The 18,820-nt window shown below is 45.2% G+C and overlaps 1 protein-coding gene across 1 annotated transcript in view; it reads left to right on the forward strand.

The window, feature by feature from the left end:
- Window positions 1–18,820, forward strand: part of C2HXorf58 (chromosome 2 CXorf58 homolog) — a 98,218-nt gene that overhangs the window by 71,470 nt on the left and 7,928 nt on the right. Inside the window, exons 7-8 of the mRNA XM_063956229.1 lie at window positions 11,108–11,239; window positions 13,427–13,656. Of these exons, the coding sequence (XP_063812299.1) occupies window positions 11,108–11,239; window positions 13,427–13,656 (362 nt within the window). The remainder of the gene's footprint in view (window positions 1–11,107; window positions 11,240–13,426; window positions 13,657–18,820) is intronic.

Consider the following 18,820-nt stretch of genomic DNA (forward strand, 5'->3'; position numbering starts at 1 on the left):
TGGCTGCACATTCTTCATGCCGTTGACTTGGGTTCTGTTGAAGGCCACGTTCTGCGGCATGTTTGAGATGTGAGCTGGTAAGATGCTCACCGTGGTTTAACAATAAATCCTTTCCTCAAAATGTCTGTCTCCCTGGGCACAGTTCCTTAAACTGTAGTCTGGAGGAGGGCCATAGCGGGAGGAGCCAGGTCACACCATTTGAAAGTCTTAAAGTGCCCATGTCTCCTGCGGACCCCCATGGTTCTTGAAGTGACCCCAGCATCCTCTACGGACTAAGAGAAAAGGATTTACCGGTAGGTATTAAAATCCTATTTTCGTGTGACGCCACACACATTGTATCACTTTATTGTTCAAATGAGCCCCCTCATTGGAGCTTGAATGCACTGTTAGGGATACCCCCATTTCTTATACAATCAGATCTACCCACCAACTGAGAGACCTTTTTATTTCCGAGTATTTTTATAAGATGATCCAATTTCTCCGTCCTGTAATCCCACTGATTGAGTACTTCTGTTTGTAGATTACTGATATGCCAGTTTACCCATAGTAGGATACCTATAGTATAGGAAAACATCTCTATGAGTTCTAGACAGTCCTTCACAGTAGTTGTTGCAAAGGTGCTGGGTGAGACTTGCTGGGAATGATAATCTATCTATTTCTATTACGTCCTAGAGGATGCTGGGGTCCATTTTAGTACCATGGGGGCTATAGACGGTTCCGCAGGAGCCTTTGGCACTTTAAGACTTTTCAGCAGTGTGAACTGGCTCCTCCCTCTATGCCCCTCCTCCAGACCCCAGTTTAGAAAATGTGCCCGGGAGACTGGCTGCACATCAGTGAAGCTCTACTGAGTTTTGCTGAAAAAGACTTTGTTAGGTTTTTTATTTTACAGGGAAGCTGCTGGCAACAGCTTCCCTGCTTCGTGGGACTTAGGGGGGGAAGTAGGAACCAACTTCTCCATTAGTTCAATGGCTCTGCTTCCGCTGACAGGACACCAATAGCTCCTGAAGGGTACTGAACACAGCCCTTGCCTGGCTGCTGCTCACTCCCACAGCACTGCCGCCAACCCCTAACAGAGCCAGAAGTCAGAAGGATGGTGAGTATTTACCGGAGACCTGCAGAGAGGGGTTCTCCGGTAATCATGGCGGCATAAAGGTACCAGCGCAGCACGGGACGCTGCGCACAAACATGTCTCTCAGCACAGGGTGCAGAGCGCACGGGGAAGGGGGTGGGGGCGCTCTGGGGGACATGGTAAATCCTTACTCTCACTGGCACTAAAGTACACACATGGGAGCCGCTGGTGTACATACCCCTGCCAGTATAAATATTGTATTTGCTGAGGTTGAACTGTGCCATTACAGGGGGCGGGGCTTCTCCTCAGACTTGCTAGTTTCACTCAATTGGCGGCATTTTCTCCTCACAGAGACGCCGGAGCGCTGATCCTGAACGCTGCTTCTCCCCACATCGCTGATACAAGTACCAGGGTGTTATAGAGGGAGGGGAGCACATAATGTATTGAGGTCTGAGGACTTCATATTGGATAAAAGCGCTGTGTTGTATATATGTATATATATATTATATATATATATATATATATATATATATATATATATATATATATATATATATATATATCTTTATTGTATGCAATACATAATACATATAGGGCGTGTGGTGTGGACTGGCAATTCCCTCTGGGTCCCTCTGACAGACATTAGTGTAGATCTGTCCCCAATAGCTCCCCTGTGTGTGAGTGGTGTGACTGTACACGCGTGTAACATGTCTAGAGAAAGTTCTTCCCCAGAGGAACCCATTTTGGAGGCACAAGAGTGTTCTGAGCCGGTATGGGTGAGAAAGTTGCAGAGTAATATGTCTAAACTGGCAAAGAAATTCTCTGAGTCTGAACAACAGACAAAGTACTGGAGACAGTCTGTGGAGGATGCACTGTTTGCTGATCCCTCCACGTCATCCACTCAGGACCCCTCCAGTTCCCAGAAAAGGTCTCTGGCTCAAATTATGCTAAGGGACACTGACACAGATTCCGACACTGAGGTGTCGACACTGGGGACTTGAGGGGGGTAGACCCCAAACTGGCTAAGAGCATTCAATGTATGCTAGTCACTATAAAAGAGGTGTTAGAATTTACTGACATAACACCTGCACCTGAGGAAAAAGATTATTTTAAGTTAAATAAGAAACAGGTGGTGACTTTTCCTCCGTCTAAGGACTTAAATGCATTCTTTGAGGAATCCTGGGTTAACCCGGAAAAGAAGTTTGCTATTCCTAGGAGGTTGCGGGTGGCGTACACTTTCCCTGAGGAGGACAGGTGTAAGTGGGTGTCGCCCCCAATGGTAGACACATCAGTCTCTAGGTTGTCGAAGAAAATTATTTTACCTGCCCCAGGGTCAGCTTCATTAAAAGAACCTGCTGACCGCAAATTAGAGAAGTCCATCTATATTGCTACGGGTACATTACTCAGGCCCACAATTGCTTCTGCGTGGGTAGGTAACGCAGTGGAAAAGTGGGCAGACAACTTGATTGTTAATATTGACACGGTCGATAAAGATGATATGCTTCTAATTCTAGGTCATATCAAAGATTCTGCAGGTTACTTGGTGGAGGCTATGAAGGACGTTGGCTTACTGGGCTCAAGGGCTTCTGCTATGGCGATTTCAGCTCGCAGGGCACTATGGATCCTCCAATGGAATGCTGACGCAGAATCCAAAATAAATATTGAGGCGCTCCCCTACAATGGTGGGGCCCTCTTTGGGGAAAAGCTGGATGCCATGATATCAACTACTACATCTGGCAAATCAGCATTTCTGCAGTCGGCAGCTGCGCCACCTAAACAAGTATATCATTCTCCAACTATCCAGTCCTTTCGGCCCAACAAGTACAAAAAGGCAAAGGGTACCCCCTTCTTCGCAGGAAGAGGGAGAGGAAGAGGTAGGAAACCTACAACACCATCAGGCTCCCAGGAGCAGAAGACTGCAACTGGGGACGCTGGGGCTCTCCTGCGGTACTGTGATCGGGTGGGGGCACGTCTAATATTTTTCAGCCAGGTCTGGGTTCACTCAAATCTGGATCCTTGGATATTACAGATAGTATCCCAAGGTTACAAGTTGGAATTTCAAGACCCTCCCCCATGCCGATTTTTCAAATCAGCCTTGCCAGTTTCTGCTCAGGTCAGCGCAAATGTCCTGAATGCAATACACAAATTATGCCGAGACAAGTTAATTACCTTGGTTCCTGACGAACAAAAGAACCAAGGCTTTTATTCAAGCCTGTTTGTGGTGCCGAAGCCGGATGGCTCGGTCAGACCGATTTTAAACCTAAAATCTCTGAATCTTTATTTGAAAAGGTTCAAGTTCAAGATGGGAGTCCCTAAGAGCGGTGATCTCCAGCTTGAAAGAAAAGGAATTTCTGGTGTCAGTGGACATCAAGGATGCTTACTTGCATGTCCCCATTTACCCGCCACATCAAGCATACCTGAGATTTTGCGGTTCATGATTGCCATTACCAATTCCAAACATTACCGTTCGGGCTCTCCACGGCTCCGAGAATATTCACCAAGGTGATGGCGGAGATGATGGTTCTCCTTCGCAAGCAAGGAGTCAACATAATTCCATACTTGGACGATCTCCTCATAAAAGCAAGATCCAGGGACAAGTTACTCCAGAACATAACATTATCCTTGACGGTGCTTCAACAGCACGGTTGGATCATCAACTTTCCAAAATCACAATTGGAACCGATGATGAGGTTATCATTTCTGGGAATGATACTGGACACCAAGGTACAGAGAGTATTTCTACCAAAGGCTCAGGAGATCCAGAGCATGGTCAAACAAATTTTGAGACCACGAAAAGTATCGATTCATCAGTGCATTAGCCTGCTGGGGAAAATGGTAGCAGCTTACGAGGCGCTACAATATGGCCGATTCCATGCCAGGGTTTTCCAGTGGGACCTACTGGACAAGTGGTCCGGGTCGCATCTCCACATGCATCAAAGGATAATCTTGTCAGCGAAAGCCAGAGTTTCGCTCCTGTGGTGGCTACAAATTTCTCACTTCCTGGAGGGACGCAGGTTCGGGATTCAGAACTGGATCCTGGTGACCACAGATGCAAGTCTCCGAGGTTGGGGAGCAGTCACGCAAGGGGAAAGCTTCCAAGGAAGATGGTCAAGTCAGGAAACTCTTCTTCACATAAACATTCTGGAATTGAGAGCTGTGTACAACAGCCTTCATCAAGCAGCACACCTTCTTCAAGGTCGTCCCATTCAGATCCAGTCAGACAATGCAACAGCAGTAGCTTACATAAACCGTCAAGGCGAAACAAAAAGCAGAGCGGCAATGGCAGAGGTGACAAAGATACTCCTCTGGGCAGAAAGACATGCAAAAGCTCTGTCGGCAATTTTCATTCCGGGAGTGGACAACTGGGAAGCAAACTTCCTCAGCAGACACTATCTCCATCCAGGAGAATGGGGCCTCCACCCAGAAGACTTTGCGGAGGTAGCAAGTCGTTGTGGCGTTCCTCAAGTAGATATGATGGCTTCACGTTTCAACAAGAAGCTTCAGAAATATTGTTCCAGGTCGAGAGACCCACAAGCAATAGCAGTGGACGCACTGGTGACCCAGTGGGTGTTTCAGTCAGTATATCTGTTCCCTCCACTTCCACTAATTCCAAAAGTTCTCAAGATTGTCAGAAGAACAAGGGTTCGAGCAATCCTCATTGCCCCAGACTGGCCAAGGAGAGCCAGGTATCCAGATCTTCAGGAGTTACTACTGGAAGATCCTCGGCCGCTTCCTCTTCGTGAGGACCTACTTCAGCAGGGGCCGTTAGTTTATCAAGACTTACCGCAGCTGCGTTTGACGGAATGGCTGTTGAGCGCCCTAGCCTGTAAGGGTATTCCTACTGAAGTCATTCCCACACTTATTCTGGCCAGGAAAGGGGTAACGTTCAAACATTACCATCGTATTTGGAGGAAATATGTATCTTGGTGTGAATCCAAGAAGTCTCCTGTGGTGGAGTTTCAATTGGGACGACTTTTCCTATTTCTACAGGCGGGTGTGGATGCTGGATTGAGATTAGGATCTATCAAGGTCCAAATTTCGGCCTTGTCTATTTTCTTTCAGAAACAATTGGCTTACCTTCCTGAGGTCCAGACGTTTGTGAAGGGAGTTCTGCGCATCCAACCTCCCTTTGTGCCTCCTGCGGCGCCATGGGATCTAAATGTAGTGTTGCAGTTCCTTAAATCAGACTGGTTTGAGCCTCTACATGAGGTGGAGTTGAAGTTTTTTACTTGGAAAGTGGTCATGTTGTTGGCCTTGGCTTCAGGCAGGCATGTGTCTGAGTTAGGGGCTCTGTCTCACAAGAGACCTTATTTGATATTTCATGAAGATAGGGCTGAACTGAGAACACGTCAGCACTTTCTTCCTAAGGTTGTGTCTTCTTTCCATAACAACTAATCAGTGGTGGTGCCAGTGGCTTCTGACACCTCAGCCGTTTCCAAGTCCCTGGATGTCGTGAGGGCGTTGAGGACTTATTTTACAAGAACAGCTCGAATAAGGAAAACAGAATCTTTGTTTGTCCTCTATGACCCCAACAAGATTGGGTGTCCTGCTTCTAAGCAGACTATTGTGCGCTGGATCAAAGGTACCATTCGGCACGCTCATTCCACGGCAGGATTGCCGTTACCGACTTCGATAAAAGCCCACTCTACTAGGAAAGTGGGTTCGTCCTGGGCGGCTGCCCGGGGTGTCTCGGCATTACAGATCTGCCGAGCTGCTACTTGGTCAGGGGCATACACGTTTGCTAAGTTCTACAAGTTTGATACCTTGGCTGCTGACGACCTTAAGTTTTGTCAGTCAGTTCTGCAGGGACAGTAGCACTCTCCTGCCCGTACTGGGAGCTTTGGTACATCCCCATGGTACTAAAAGGGACCCCAGCATCCTCTAGGACGTAAGAGAAAATAGGATTTTAATTACCTGCCGGTAAATCCTTTTCTCGTAGTTCGTAGAGGATGCTGGGCGCCCGCCCAGTGCTCCATTTTTCCTGCAGTTTTACATTTTATCTTTCTACACAGGTTCTCATGTGTTAAGAAGTTTTTACAGCTGTTGCTGTTACGTTAGACATGCACGTTAGCATCGGTTATGTTGAAGGCCATGTTTGGCGGCATGTTTGTTGTATGGTGTGAGCTGGTGTGAATCTCACCACTAGTTTAATATAAATTATTCTCTCAAAGATGACCGTCTCCTCGGGCACAGTTCCTATACTGGGGTCTGGAGGAGGGGCATAGAGGGAGGAGCCAATTCACACTATTGAAAAGTCTTAAAGTGCCAAAGGCTCCTGCGGAACAGTCTATACCCCATGGTACTAAAATGGACCCCAGCATCCTCTACGGACTACGAGAAAAGGATTTACCGGCAAGTAATTAAAATCCTATTTTTTCCCTCCATCTCTCTCTTCCCCATCTAGGTGTCTCCTAGTCTCTATTTTGCTTTATCACTCTGACACTCTGTCCCCTTTTTATATCCCCATTTTCTTTGTTTCCTGCCACTCTATCTCTCTCTTGCACCCTCTCACTCTCCTGCCCCTTCATAACTGCTTCTCTCTTTCCCCAGTTTCCTGCTCTTCTCTTCCATCTCTTTTTCTTTGGACTTCATCGCTTTTTCCTCTGTGGGCACACTGACAGGCTGCAATGTGTGTGCTCGGCAGACCCAGTGCTCACGATTGCATGACTGTGCTGTGTTTTTAACTTTATGGTGGGCTAGTGTGATTATGTTGCTTTTTTTGGAGGGGATGAAGGGGGGGGGATTATTGCTCGGGGCTGAGACAGGGTTGTGAGTTGCACATGCGTTCCAACATGTTTACATACGTTTTATCAGCACCTGATTTTATTACATAGATAATCCTTAACATTATACATTTTCTATTCTCATCTTTACTATTGCACTGTTCATCTTTACTATTTGCACATCCTCACCTTTTCTCCTCCACAGACTGTCTTTTCTTTGTGTATGTGGCCTATGCATCCCTGTGTACCTTTTTTCCTTTCTTCTACAGTATACTGTGATGTATTTTTGGTTGTGGATAATGCTGTGATGTTGTTATTGGGTGATTATCAGGAGTGTCCGTCTTTATCATGAGGTGGCATTGTGATGAATAAGTATGGGAAATAACTGAAGTGATTGTAGACTGTAGATGTGTGTTATGCCAGAGCTCTCTGGAAGTGACATCACTGACTGAGGTGGGAGGGGTCAGAGTTCACACACCTGGCATTTTCCAACTTGATTGCATCACTTTTATCAGCAATCAGTTTTACCATATAGAACTACTAATACTTTCAGAAATGACCTGGGAGATGTTGAAAGGCTGAATGATTGATAAGTAAATTGGAGGTGGTATCCTAGACATAAAAATGTGAGGAAGCATTGGTGCAGTTGGCATGTGAAGATAGGCATCCCCAGAAATTCAAAATCATTTCCAAAAGTAAATTCAAATGTTCAGGTATAGTAGGCGCAGGGACAGTGCTTCAGATTGGTAGTTATGCCCTGGATGAGTCCCCAATGATGGTTCAAAATGTCCCAGTCTGAAATTAATCTAACACTTTATAGAGGATATTTATCAAAGCTTGGAGAGATAAAGTGGTGAGGGATAAACAATACTATATTGTTTATTTGTAAAGCTCTGTCATGTTGAGAAAATTATAAAATAAACATTATGTATATTAATAATGGTAACAATTGTATTTATATAGCGCTCTCTCTCTAAAAATAGGACTCAAGGCGCTTTACAGGTTGTAAGAATATGACACAGAAGGTTACATTTTCAAAACAGGACAGAAACTATGAACATACTAGGAAGGTTTGGATTTGCATGAAAATCAGAAGAGACCATAGAGATAAGACAAAGGCGTGGCAGCCATTTTGGGTCACCAGTTGCAGGATCACTTATCCTACCCACAGAGGACCCTGGTGAGGCAGCCATTTTGGGTCACCAGTTGCAGGATCACTTATCCTACCCACAGAGGACCCTGGTGAGGCAGCCATTTTAGGCGCAGTCCACAGGATCACATTGGGCAGAATAGGTGAAGCCTGGAATTGCTGACACACAATGGGAGAGATCAAAATATTAAGAGAGATCCTTGCAGGTTCCTCGTAACCATGAATTCTTCATTTGACACATACTACCAGGCGCTGCAGCCATGTTGCAATGTGTGAACAAATAATTCATGGAAATAAGGCGTGCATGGATAAAATGAACAGAGATCCAACAGGATACCCCCTGCATCACCACTTCAATGGATTGGTTGTCACGTCCTTGAAAGTGCCCGGCGAGGCAGCCATCTAGGGTGCACTACATTATTATTATTATTATCCTTTATTTATATGGCGCCACAAGGGTTCGGTAGCGCCCAATTACAGAGTACATATGCACATAATCAAAACAGGAAAACAGCAACTTACAGTTGATGACAATATAGGACAAGTACAGGGCAACTAAGCATAACTACACCAGTAGATGACACTGGAATAAGTATCAGGTGGCAGAAGACTGCTGGATTTGGTGCAGTTGAAGATTATTAAAGTAAGAAAAAGGATGGGAAGAGGGATCACATAAGATTAAAGTGGTATGAAACATGGTAAACCTGATCCTGCCCTGGTGAGTTTACAATCTTAGATGTTTGGGGAACATCTGCTATGAACAAGAACGCAGAATAACAGCTGTAGCAGGTGGACAGGAAAGTGTATGCTGTTATTACAAGGCAGCAGCATTATCAGACATCCACAGTACAGGCAGTCCGTGGTGAATGCCATTTCTGTGTAGCTATAAGTGGTATGGGCGAGACAGACAGCAGAGGGCAGAGACATGAACCAGTCACTGTAAACCGGAATCAGAATCAGAATCAGCTTTATTGGCCAGGTATACTTACGTATACTAGGAATTTGTCTTCGGTTTGCTATACAACAGCCAAGTAGGTAACAGGTAAGCAGGTGTGTGTGTGGGGGGGGGGGGGGCAAGTAAAGTCATACAGATAGGTGTACCGTAGGGACACAAGTGAGTTACATGTACGTCTAGTCAGTCAATGTTCAGGAGTTCAGCAGGCGGACAGCTTGGGGAAAGAAACTTTTGAGGCTTCTGGTGGATCTGGCGGGGACAGCCCTGTAACGCCTGCCTGAAGGAAGCAAGTTAAACATGCTGTGGCCGGGGTGTAGCTGGTCTTTTACTATCTTCATTGCCCGCTTTTTAGCTCTGGACAAGTACAGGTCCTGGACTGAGGGAAGGTCAGCCCCGATGATCTTCTCTGCGGTTCTGACCACCTTTTGGAGCCTGCATCTGTCCCTCGCGCTGGCGGAGCTGTACCATACGAGTATCGAGGAGCACAGTACCGACTCCACAATCGCGGAGTAGAAGAGGAGCAGGAGCTTCTGTGGGATGTTGAACTTCCTTAGTTGCCTGAGGAAGAACAACCTCTGCTGCGCTTTCCCAACAGTGGCGTTAGTGTTGGACCCCCATTTAAGGTCCCTGGAGATTGTGGTCCCTAGAAACTTGAAGGAGTCCACTAGCGATACCACACTGTCAGCAATCGTTAGCGGAGGTGCACTAGATGACTTCTTCCTGAAGTCCACTATCATCTCGACAGTTTTGAGGGGGTTGAGGTCAAGGTTGTTGTGGATGCACCACTGGGCCAGCCGGTCTACTTCCCGTCTATAGGCCGATTCGTCCCCATCCTTGATGAGGCCGATGACGGTGGTGTCATCTGCGAATTTGATGATCCTTACTGATTGCGCCTCTGAGGTACAGTCATTTGTGTACAGGGAGAAGAGCAGGGGTGAGAGGACACAGCCCTGAGGGGCCCCTGTACTGATGGACCGCGCTTGAGAGGTGAATTCCCCCGTTTTCACCACCTGTGTCCTATCTGTCAGGAAGTCTATTATCCAGGAACAGGTAGCTTCTGGGACCCCTAGGCGAAGTAATTTGGGGTGGAGGATGCTGGGGACAATTGTATTGAATGCCGAGCTGAAATCGACAAACAGGACCCTCGCGTAGGTACCGGGAATGTCTAGGTGCTGTAGAATGTAGTGCAGGCCCAGGTTGACTGCATCCTTGACACACCGATTCGAGCGATAGGCGAACTGCAGGGGGTCCAGTTGCGGGCCAGTCACAGTTTTCAGGTGATTCAAAACCAGACGCTCGAACGTTTTCATGACCACAGACGTCAGTGCTATCGGCCTGTAGTCGTTCAGGTTCGTGATAGTGGGTTTCTTGGGGACCGGGACTATAGTAGACCTTTTGAGGCAGGAAGGGACTTTCTGTAGCTCCAGCGATTTATTGAAGATCTTGGTGAATAAGGGGGCGAGCTGACCCGCACATGCTCTTAGGGCAGATGGTGACACTCCGTCAGGACCCGGAGCTTTCCTGGTTTTGGTCCTTTTGAACAATGCCTCCACCTCTTCTTGGGTGACTTGCAGTGCCTGGGGTTGGCTGTCGGTGTTCGGGGCATCGTAGAGGTGATTGTTTGAGTTGCAGGGGACTTCTTTTGCGAACCTGCAATAAAAGTGGTTCAGTTCATCTGCAAGGTCTTGGTGCATGGCGGTGGACTTTGATGTTTTCCTATAGTTGGTTATGGATTGCATTCCTTTCCATACAGATACGGGGTCATTGGTGGAGAGATCGTTTGTCAGCTTGTCCGAGAACCGCTTTTTTGCTAGCCTGATTCCTTTAGTCAGAGAGTTCCTAGTACGGTTGTATAGTGCTCTGTCACCGCTGCTATAGGCCTCCTCTTTGGCTCGACGAAGTTGCCTGAGCTGGGCATTGAACCAGGGTTTGTTGTTGTTGTAAATGTGGTAAGTCTTGGTAGGTACACACATGTCCTCACAGTAGCTGATGTAGGATGTGACAGTGTCTGTCAAGTCATTCAGGTCGGTTGCCGAGGCTTCAAACATGTTATAATAGCTAGCTGATGTCATGCGTAACTGCCCCTTACTAGTTATAATAGCAGAACCATATCTAGGTCCTGATATTTTGTTATGATGTAGCATTGGTGACAGAGCCACAAGATCTTTTCTATAGTTTATTCTGATCCACATCAATGAACTATTTTACAGGCTGCAACCGACGCTTGCAAGTTGATGGGACACCGTGCATATTATGAGCAATTAATTTGTGATCAACTAGAGTATCAGAAGCACAGAATAACAGACGTTGTGGATGTGGCAACATTCAAAGATTATATGCAGGTAAGAAAAAGAGACCAGAACTTTACATTAAAGGACCTAAACATGTATTTAGTGATGTATGCATATGTATTGATTGTTTTTACCTTGTGTACAACAATGATGTGGAAGAGACAGCCCTAAGGACCTCCAAACCTCCATCTAAGACCCCTAGCTCCTCCCTCTCCGTCCTGTTCTCTAATTTGTACATAATTCTTAAACCGTGGTACCAGAGGCCATTTTACAAATGAGAAATGCCCCATGAATCATCTTTCTGTTGATGTCTTCAGAAAATTGTTGTAATAACAGAAGATAGTACGCTGCCAGAGTCTTTGCTGTCTCCTGTGTCGACGCCATCTTTTCAAAGACATCGGAAAGATGTTGGCAGCAGCAACCCATTAAAAATGTAAAAGTTTATTCTGGGTGGAGGGTGTGCGTCGCTGGCCTATGGGTGCATGTCTGCCTCACACTGTGCATCCGTTATCCCACTACACATTCCCAGGCTGTGGGCATTGGAAGTGAGGGATGAGCAGAGCTGGACAGCTTTCCCGACAATTGGCGAGTGTCGCCCCGGTTCTGGTAGTGGTGAGACCTGGGTCTGTGTCTTCAGTTGCAGATTTCCTGCAGCATGAACATCCCGGCTATCCTGCAGAACCTGAGGGTTACTTAGATGGTTGATGTTTGTGCAGATTATCCAATGGATCACACAAGAATGGAGGAGGCATCTAATTACTCAAGACATATCATGTTTCTTTTGTACATGATGGCCTGCGTCAACTGCATTCCAAAGACAGGCCTGCTGTATGAACTGTATCCATCTCTGAATTAGGCCCAAGTAAAGTTCCATAACTTTACACCTACATCCCTCACCCTCACCATCCTGACGGTCGACTATTCCCACTCGAATAGCACCGAGCCCGCAAGAGGCTTCTTTGCACCCGCGCCCTCCTTCCCGCTGGGCATCTCAATGCTGGGATCCTGACCTGCGGCCACACATGCCCAACCCCATAAAACACTTGTAGGTTGATGATGAGTGTCACATCTATTCTCTGACAGCATCTATGCAATACATGTAAGGCTGCATGTATCTTTAGATGCGTGCAATCAAGGGCATAGCTTCCATAGGCGCAGGGAGTGCAGCTCCTATGGGGCCACCTTCCCTATCAAAGTTACATGTGTTATATACATAGTTCACCATTGGGGGGTACACAGGGGCCCTTACAAACTTTTGCATTGGTGCCTACAAGTATCTATTTATGCCCTTGCGTGCAACTCAGATGTTACAATTGTTCTGGTGCATCTTTTCTCATATGCAAATTATGCAGCTTTGAGTTTAGCTCTAAATTATGCTCAATGTTACCATTAATATTACATGATCACATTGGTAGGTATAGAAACATAGAATATGACGACAGATAAGAAACACTTGGCCCATCTATTCTGCCCATGTACTTACACACTTACACACTAGGGTTCATTTTTGTCAGGAGCCAATTAACCTACAAGTATATTTTTGGATTATTTTTGAATCATTCACAGATACGGTCCGCAGATGTGCAGGACCTGCATCCACTACATTAAGTGCAGTTTCCAGCTGTACGTTCCATATTACAGAGGGAATGGTGAATCCAGTTGTCTATATGGAGGAAGTGCAGTGTCCTCTGTATGAGACATATTCCAGTATTCCAGCAAACTGTGGGGCAGATGTATTAAGCCTGGAGAAGGCATAAGGAAGTGATAAACCAGTGATAAGTGCAAAGTGTTAAACGCACCAGCCAATCAGCTCCTAACTGTTAATTTACATATTGGAGCTGATTAGCTGGTGCGTTTATCATCTTGCACTTATCACTGGTTTATCACTTCCTTAACCCGTCTCCAGGTTAATACATCTGCCCCTGTGTACCAACACCCTACGCGCAGTTCTGCCATCCACAGCTTTGCTTTAAGGTGTCTAGGCCTGATGATGCCATGATGATGTGGTACTCATTGCTGCGCCCCCCGGCCACCTGCATCACCCAGGTGATAATCATTTTTTGGATACTGACATGCTGTCAATCCTTATTTGATGATTATTAGGCACCAGTGTGGTTTGTTGATTTGTGTAGGCACAGTAAGTCTTGTAACATTACATCAGCAAAGCGTGCATTAATGAGTCACAGCAAAGGGAAATAATCTGACATAACACTTCATGCAGTCATCTGCTTTTTATAGTATATAAGTCACCTTGATGAAACGCCAGCACATCGTGGAGGACGGGATAACTGCTGGAGAAGGCTGTCGCTGAAAAATATGCCAAGGACAACGATTATGTATGACATAGTGGACTATGCAGAGTCTGGAACTGTATCTGAGAGGCTGAAGGAAGAAATGAAGCTGCTTCTTCAGATACCTGGAACGGAAGATGTGCAGCGCAAGCAGCTCAGCGCTGTTACACAGATCAGGTTTCTAAGCCCTTTTTTGTCAGATCTAACATGAATTTGTCTTTAAATGGGTACCATGAGGTTTGGCAAATTCAGAAGGGCAGCGTACAATGAACCTAATGTAAATGAAAGAAAAATTGGCAACACATAATGTGCCTGATTCAGAAGTGGATGCAGTGCCGATAGCAGACGCGGTGGAATGCTATTTTGTTACTGCACATGTGCCAAAGCTGTAATGCGCACGGCGGATTTATTATCAAAGCAAGTGACAAGTAGTCAGTGCTTGGGTGAGGCAACGGGGGTGGCTAGAAAATGCAGGCGTGTTGGGACTGTTTTATGGGGGTGCTTAGTAAGCCACTAGAGAGGCCTCGATATCTTAGGTGAGATACTCCTTCTAAGAAAGCTTAGGTTTGCCCAGAGGCTCGATGGTGCCAGGTGACAATGCTGAATTCCTTTGTCGTATAAAACACCTTAAGAAGTCTAAGAACACTGTACGCTGTTTACTTAAGAAGTACCGTAATGGTACGCTATTTGCGTAACGATCGCTCAGCCGTAGGCGAGACGCTCAAGCGTCACGTTCGCTCGCGGCCCAGTGATCACAGGACACGTTATTGGTTATGTCTAGGGAAATGATTCGCTATGGCGTAGCTTACGCTCGAGACCACGAGGAGGTCACCAGCGATGCAGACGCTCACAACACTATACCTTTATGTAAAACCTTATATCAATGAAATACACTGCATACCTTAATGTGAGTACAGGGTGTAAGTGCAACCTTGTGTAACCTGACTAACTACAAAGCTGCTTGTGCGTCACCGACGCTCAAGTGAACACTTAACACTATAGAAAATACACAGATACTGGTTTAGGGTTCCAAAGCCTATTAACTGTATTATATCTAATATACTTGTAAAAAAAAAGGATAACAGTACATATGATACACTACAATATAACAGAGACTTCCTAACCAAAATACAATACTATCTAATACAAAACAATACTATATTAGTCTAGGGGAGATATGAGAGAAAGGAGAAGGGAGAGAGAGAGAGAGAGAGAGAGAGAGATGAGAGAAATTGGCTCACAGAAAAACAATGATTACGTTAAATAAGAGACAACATGGTTGCAGATAAAACTACATATGTGAGAGACAATCGCTGCGCAGTTAGTCAATGCTGAATACAGCATGGGATGGAAGCTAGACTCCATTTTGAGAAACCTCCACTTGATTCCAAAGACCACACCACATGCCTGAAAGGGGGAGGGGAAGACATCCAGCAGCAGCCATTTTAGATTTGCAGGTCCAAACACATGGCACCACAATCACATAGCAGAAAACACAAGACTCCATTTTACTCCAAAATGTCCAAGCCTCAAAACAATGCATATGTTCTGATTTTACAATTCCAAACCATCTAAAACACCTTTCACAATGTAATCCAACTTCCTAGAACCATCTCATAATTTCACATTCCAAATAACTTCAGTATCTCACTAACCAGAGCATATTCATCACAAGACCAGATCACAATGTACTCACAAGTATCAGCCTGCCATTGCTACCAGCACATATTCAAAACTACTGCATGGTGGTATTTATGATTAACAAGATCCCAGCTACCATCACAGATTCCACAGGGCACCAACACTAACACCCAACAATCACACAACCAAGCTACAACATCCTATTTAAACCAGAAAGCAATCTGTCTATATTCCCTTATCTAGCCATGTGGATTCAATACTTAGCCTTTGGTGCCTGGTCAGTCCTGGGGATGTAGCCTCCATGCTGCTGGGTGCCAGGTAGCTGTGTGTGTCTGTGTGTGAGTGTAGCTACATTACATCTGTTCTCTGAGGCCACACCTGACCACTACCTTCCTGTTTGACCAGTATCTGGGGGAGGGGTCTCTCTAGCTTTTGTATTGAATCACTGTTCTCTTTGTATATGCTAATCAGGTTCAGACCTGAAAACTTAGTTGATCATCCATTGTTCCCAACAAAGCTGATCTTAACTTTTATACATATAATCATATCTATCCGCTGCAATGTCCCACGACAACACAATAGGTCTCAAACTAAACCACACCTTATTCTGCTTGCTTCAATACCAAACATGATGTGTTTATCTGGTTCGGTTCAAATGATACACATCCATGACATTAATTCATCAGCCAATTCTAAATCTCCATGACGTCTGGTGTTTGCTGTGCTCGCTGCGCATATTTGCAAGTATAGCGGCTTATATGTGTGCAGTTTATATGGTCTCTCTATGTAATATTTTTCTGACTTTGACAGTCCACCCTTTGGCAGTCACCAATAACTGCCACTTCCTAAAACATTTCAAAAAGAGAAAAATATATGTCAGGGGTTAATACATTTCCATGGTTGGGTAGGGGAGGAGAGAGGAGTAGGTGTGAAAAGGGTATGACCTGGTGAGATAGCAGAAGCATGTGTGTATGCGTCCATGTTTGGGGGGGTCATGTATCATCGTGCCGAACGTGTTGTAAATCAAGCTTCGAGGTATTGCGAAGTATACATTTGAATTCCTTCTTATCCCATATTAAGGGTCTGTGGATGGGCTGTCAAACTCTACCGAGCTCATTTCGGCTTTCAGTTGCAACAAAATGGGGATGCACATTTTAGTTGATGATACATGAATGAGGGAAGTATGTGGTTGCTGATATCTGTGCCTGTATTCCCTATCGACTATGTGTGTCATTACCTGAGGGTTGTAGAGATGAAGATAAAGAACACTTATGGAAAATGCAATGATATTCTATGTCAGGGAAATGTACGTTCGTCGATTGAGGTCTTGATTGGTGTCGGTTGATTGGAGTCTTCTTCTTTGTGCTTTTGCTCATAAATCGTGAGTAAAGCAAACAACGTCCATGGATTTACAAAAAATGTTGGGCTAGCGTGATTTTAAAGTTCCTAGGGAAACTGGGGTACCCATGGCATTGTCCATCAAAATCTTGTATATCAGGTCGTCTGCTCTTCTTCTTTCCATCTTTCCGTTGTCGGCCCCTTGGCTCATCAAATCCTTCGTCTACGTGGGTCTTTGTACCTCGGAGGAAAACATAGAAATGGGTGAAAGACGGACCGTATACTCATTACATCATTACGTCATGGTTTCTAGCATTGGGTCATAAATCAAATCCAGGTTAATTACAGTTTCCTCACTCCTCAAGCTCATCACTCTTGTACTTTGTTTGCACCTCATTAAAGCCTGCCCGCATCTAAATATCAATCCAATCGATATAACGACACCCAAGATACATAGCAGAAACTTTCCAACATCCATTATGACTCCTTGAGCCCAGTCTCCCAAACCGGAGAACCAATTTCGCGGGTTCAACCATGACACCCAACCAGTCAGCTCATTACCTACAGCAACAAGGGTGAGATTGTGTTTTCGACGAAATTCCCATTTTAATTGCAGAATGTCGTCCATCTTTTGGTCTATGACCTCTACCGGATCCTCGGTGCTATTTGTGATATACGTGCAACACTTTATACCGTACTGTGTTGCCAAAGTAACACAATATCCGCCTGTTACTGCTGTAAGGTAATTAAGAACCATCCTATGCTGAACTAGTTCTGTTTTGTAAGCTTGAAGTTCTCTTCCAGTGTATCTAAACGTGTCATCATACATTTCAGTGATATTATCTAACAAATTGGCGAGTGCGGAAATGTATCTATAATTCATCACTCCTCGAGCGGTACGAGTGAAATCTAACGCTACCAGAACCTGAATCCCGGTGGATTCATGGATAAGATCAGAGGCCGGATGCTCTAACCTTTCTGACAGTTGTCTTTTAACTCGGTGTTCGTAGTGAGTGTGAGTATAAGGAGCTTGGGCACCACGGTGTATATCCTTCATTTTGTCATGTGTAACAGTCATTACTTCAGGCAATACTTTTCCAATATAACACAATCCTTCAGAGTTTGGGGCAAGCCACTTGTACGCCTTTCTCCCGCATATGAAATATGCATCATCGGGGAGAACATAAGGGACGGAGAAGGACATGACCATATTACAAACCTTCCAGGTGAAATCTCCTGACCCTAATTCTTCCATCTGCTTAATGCACGTATCGGTTTGTACGATATGTGCACAGTATCCTGGTGATACCTCTCCAACCTTTAGTAATCCTATTTCCTAAGGTATATCGATACCGGAAAGATTTTCCTCTACTGGCTATGTGGCGTACGAGCTCTGTATCTGTAGGCATTCTATCTGCTCTATGTGAAAAGGTCATGGTTTGGTTGCTCCATGACACTTCCCAATTTCCCGGTTTTCTAGGATTGGAGATGTTAAAACATAAGAGGGACCTATCCACATGGTATTGGTGGAGCTTCAAACTAGGAGGGCTGGAGATATTAAACCTCCTGTCCACCGGTCTCCCACCCTTTAGCTCAAGTACCTCCCCTACCGTTAAAGGAAATGGTACTAGCCCTGATTTGCTGTGACCCTGAGGTACTTGAGAGCATACCCAACAATCTGTTTGGTTCAACACGTTACCCACTAGAGAGTGATAGTCACTCAATGGATGCCGGTCCATATGGATATTAAGACTGGATTGGCATTTCTTTATGCATCCATCTTCAACCGTTGTCACAGAGCCTACAGATACAGTTTTTCTTTTTGAACTAACAATCCTTCAAAGAAAATGTTTACAGATAACATGGTTGTTAGATCGTGCCCGGTACTCGCCTTTGCTTGGTGATTGGGTTGCTATTGGAAATTTACACCTCCGTCTCAGTCATCAGGACCTTTCTGGATCCTCTCTCGACCTCACTGGTACTCTCACCGAAACAGACTGCTCTGGTCAACATCATGGTTAACGGAAAAATCCATATCACAGTCTCTTGGGGCAAGTCCATCTTACGGGAGGAGAAAAGAAGAAGTTTGTAAAGGGGGTATAAGAAAACCGTCTGAGGGGGAGAGAACTTGTTACGATAATAAGTTCTCTCGTCTTGTTGTTCTTCTTGTTCTGCTGTCCTCTCAAAAGGTGCTGTCTCTCAGTCTTCCAAACGAACATTCTGGTGATGCAATATTCCTTCCCATCCAGCGATCTTTCATCAGTCCTAATGATCACCTTTCTTGACTATATTTTATGGGTGTGGCCCAAAATTCTTCCTATATGATCCCTGATTATAATGGTGTGTCATATTCATGCTCATT

The sequence above is a fragment of the Pseudophryne corroboree genome, chromosome 2 (assembly GCF_028390025.1).
Source record: "Pseudophryne corroboree isolate aPseCor3 chromosome 2, aPseCor3.hap2, whole genome shotgun sequence".
NCBI lineage: Eukaryota > Metazoa > Chordata > Amphibia > Anura > Myobatrachidae > Pseudophryne > Pseudophryne corroboree.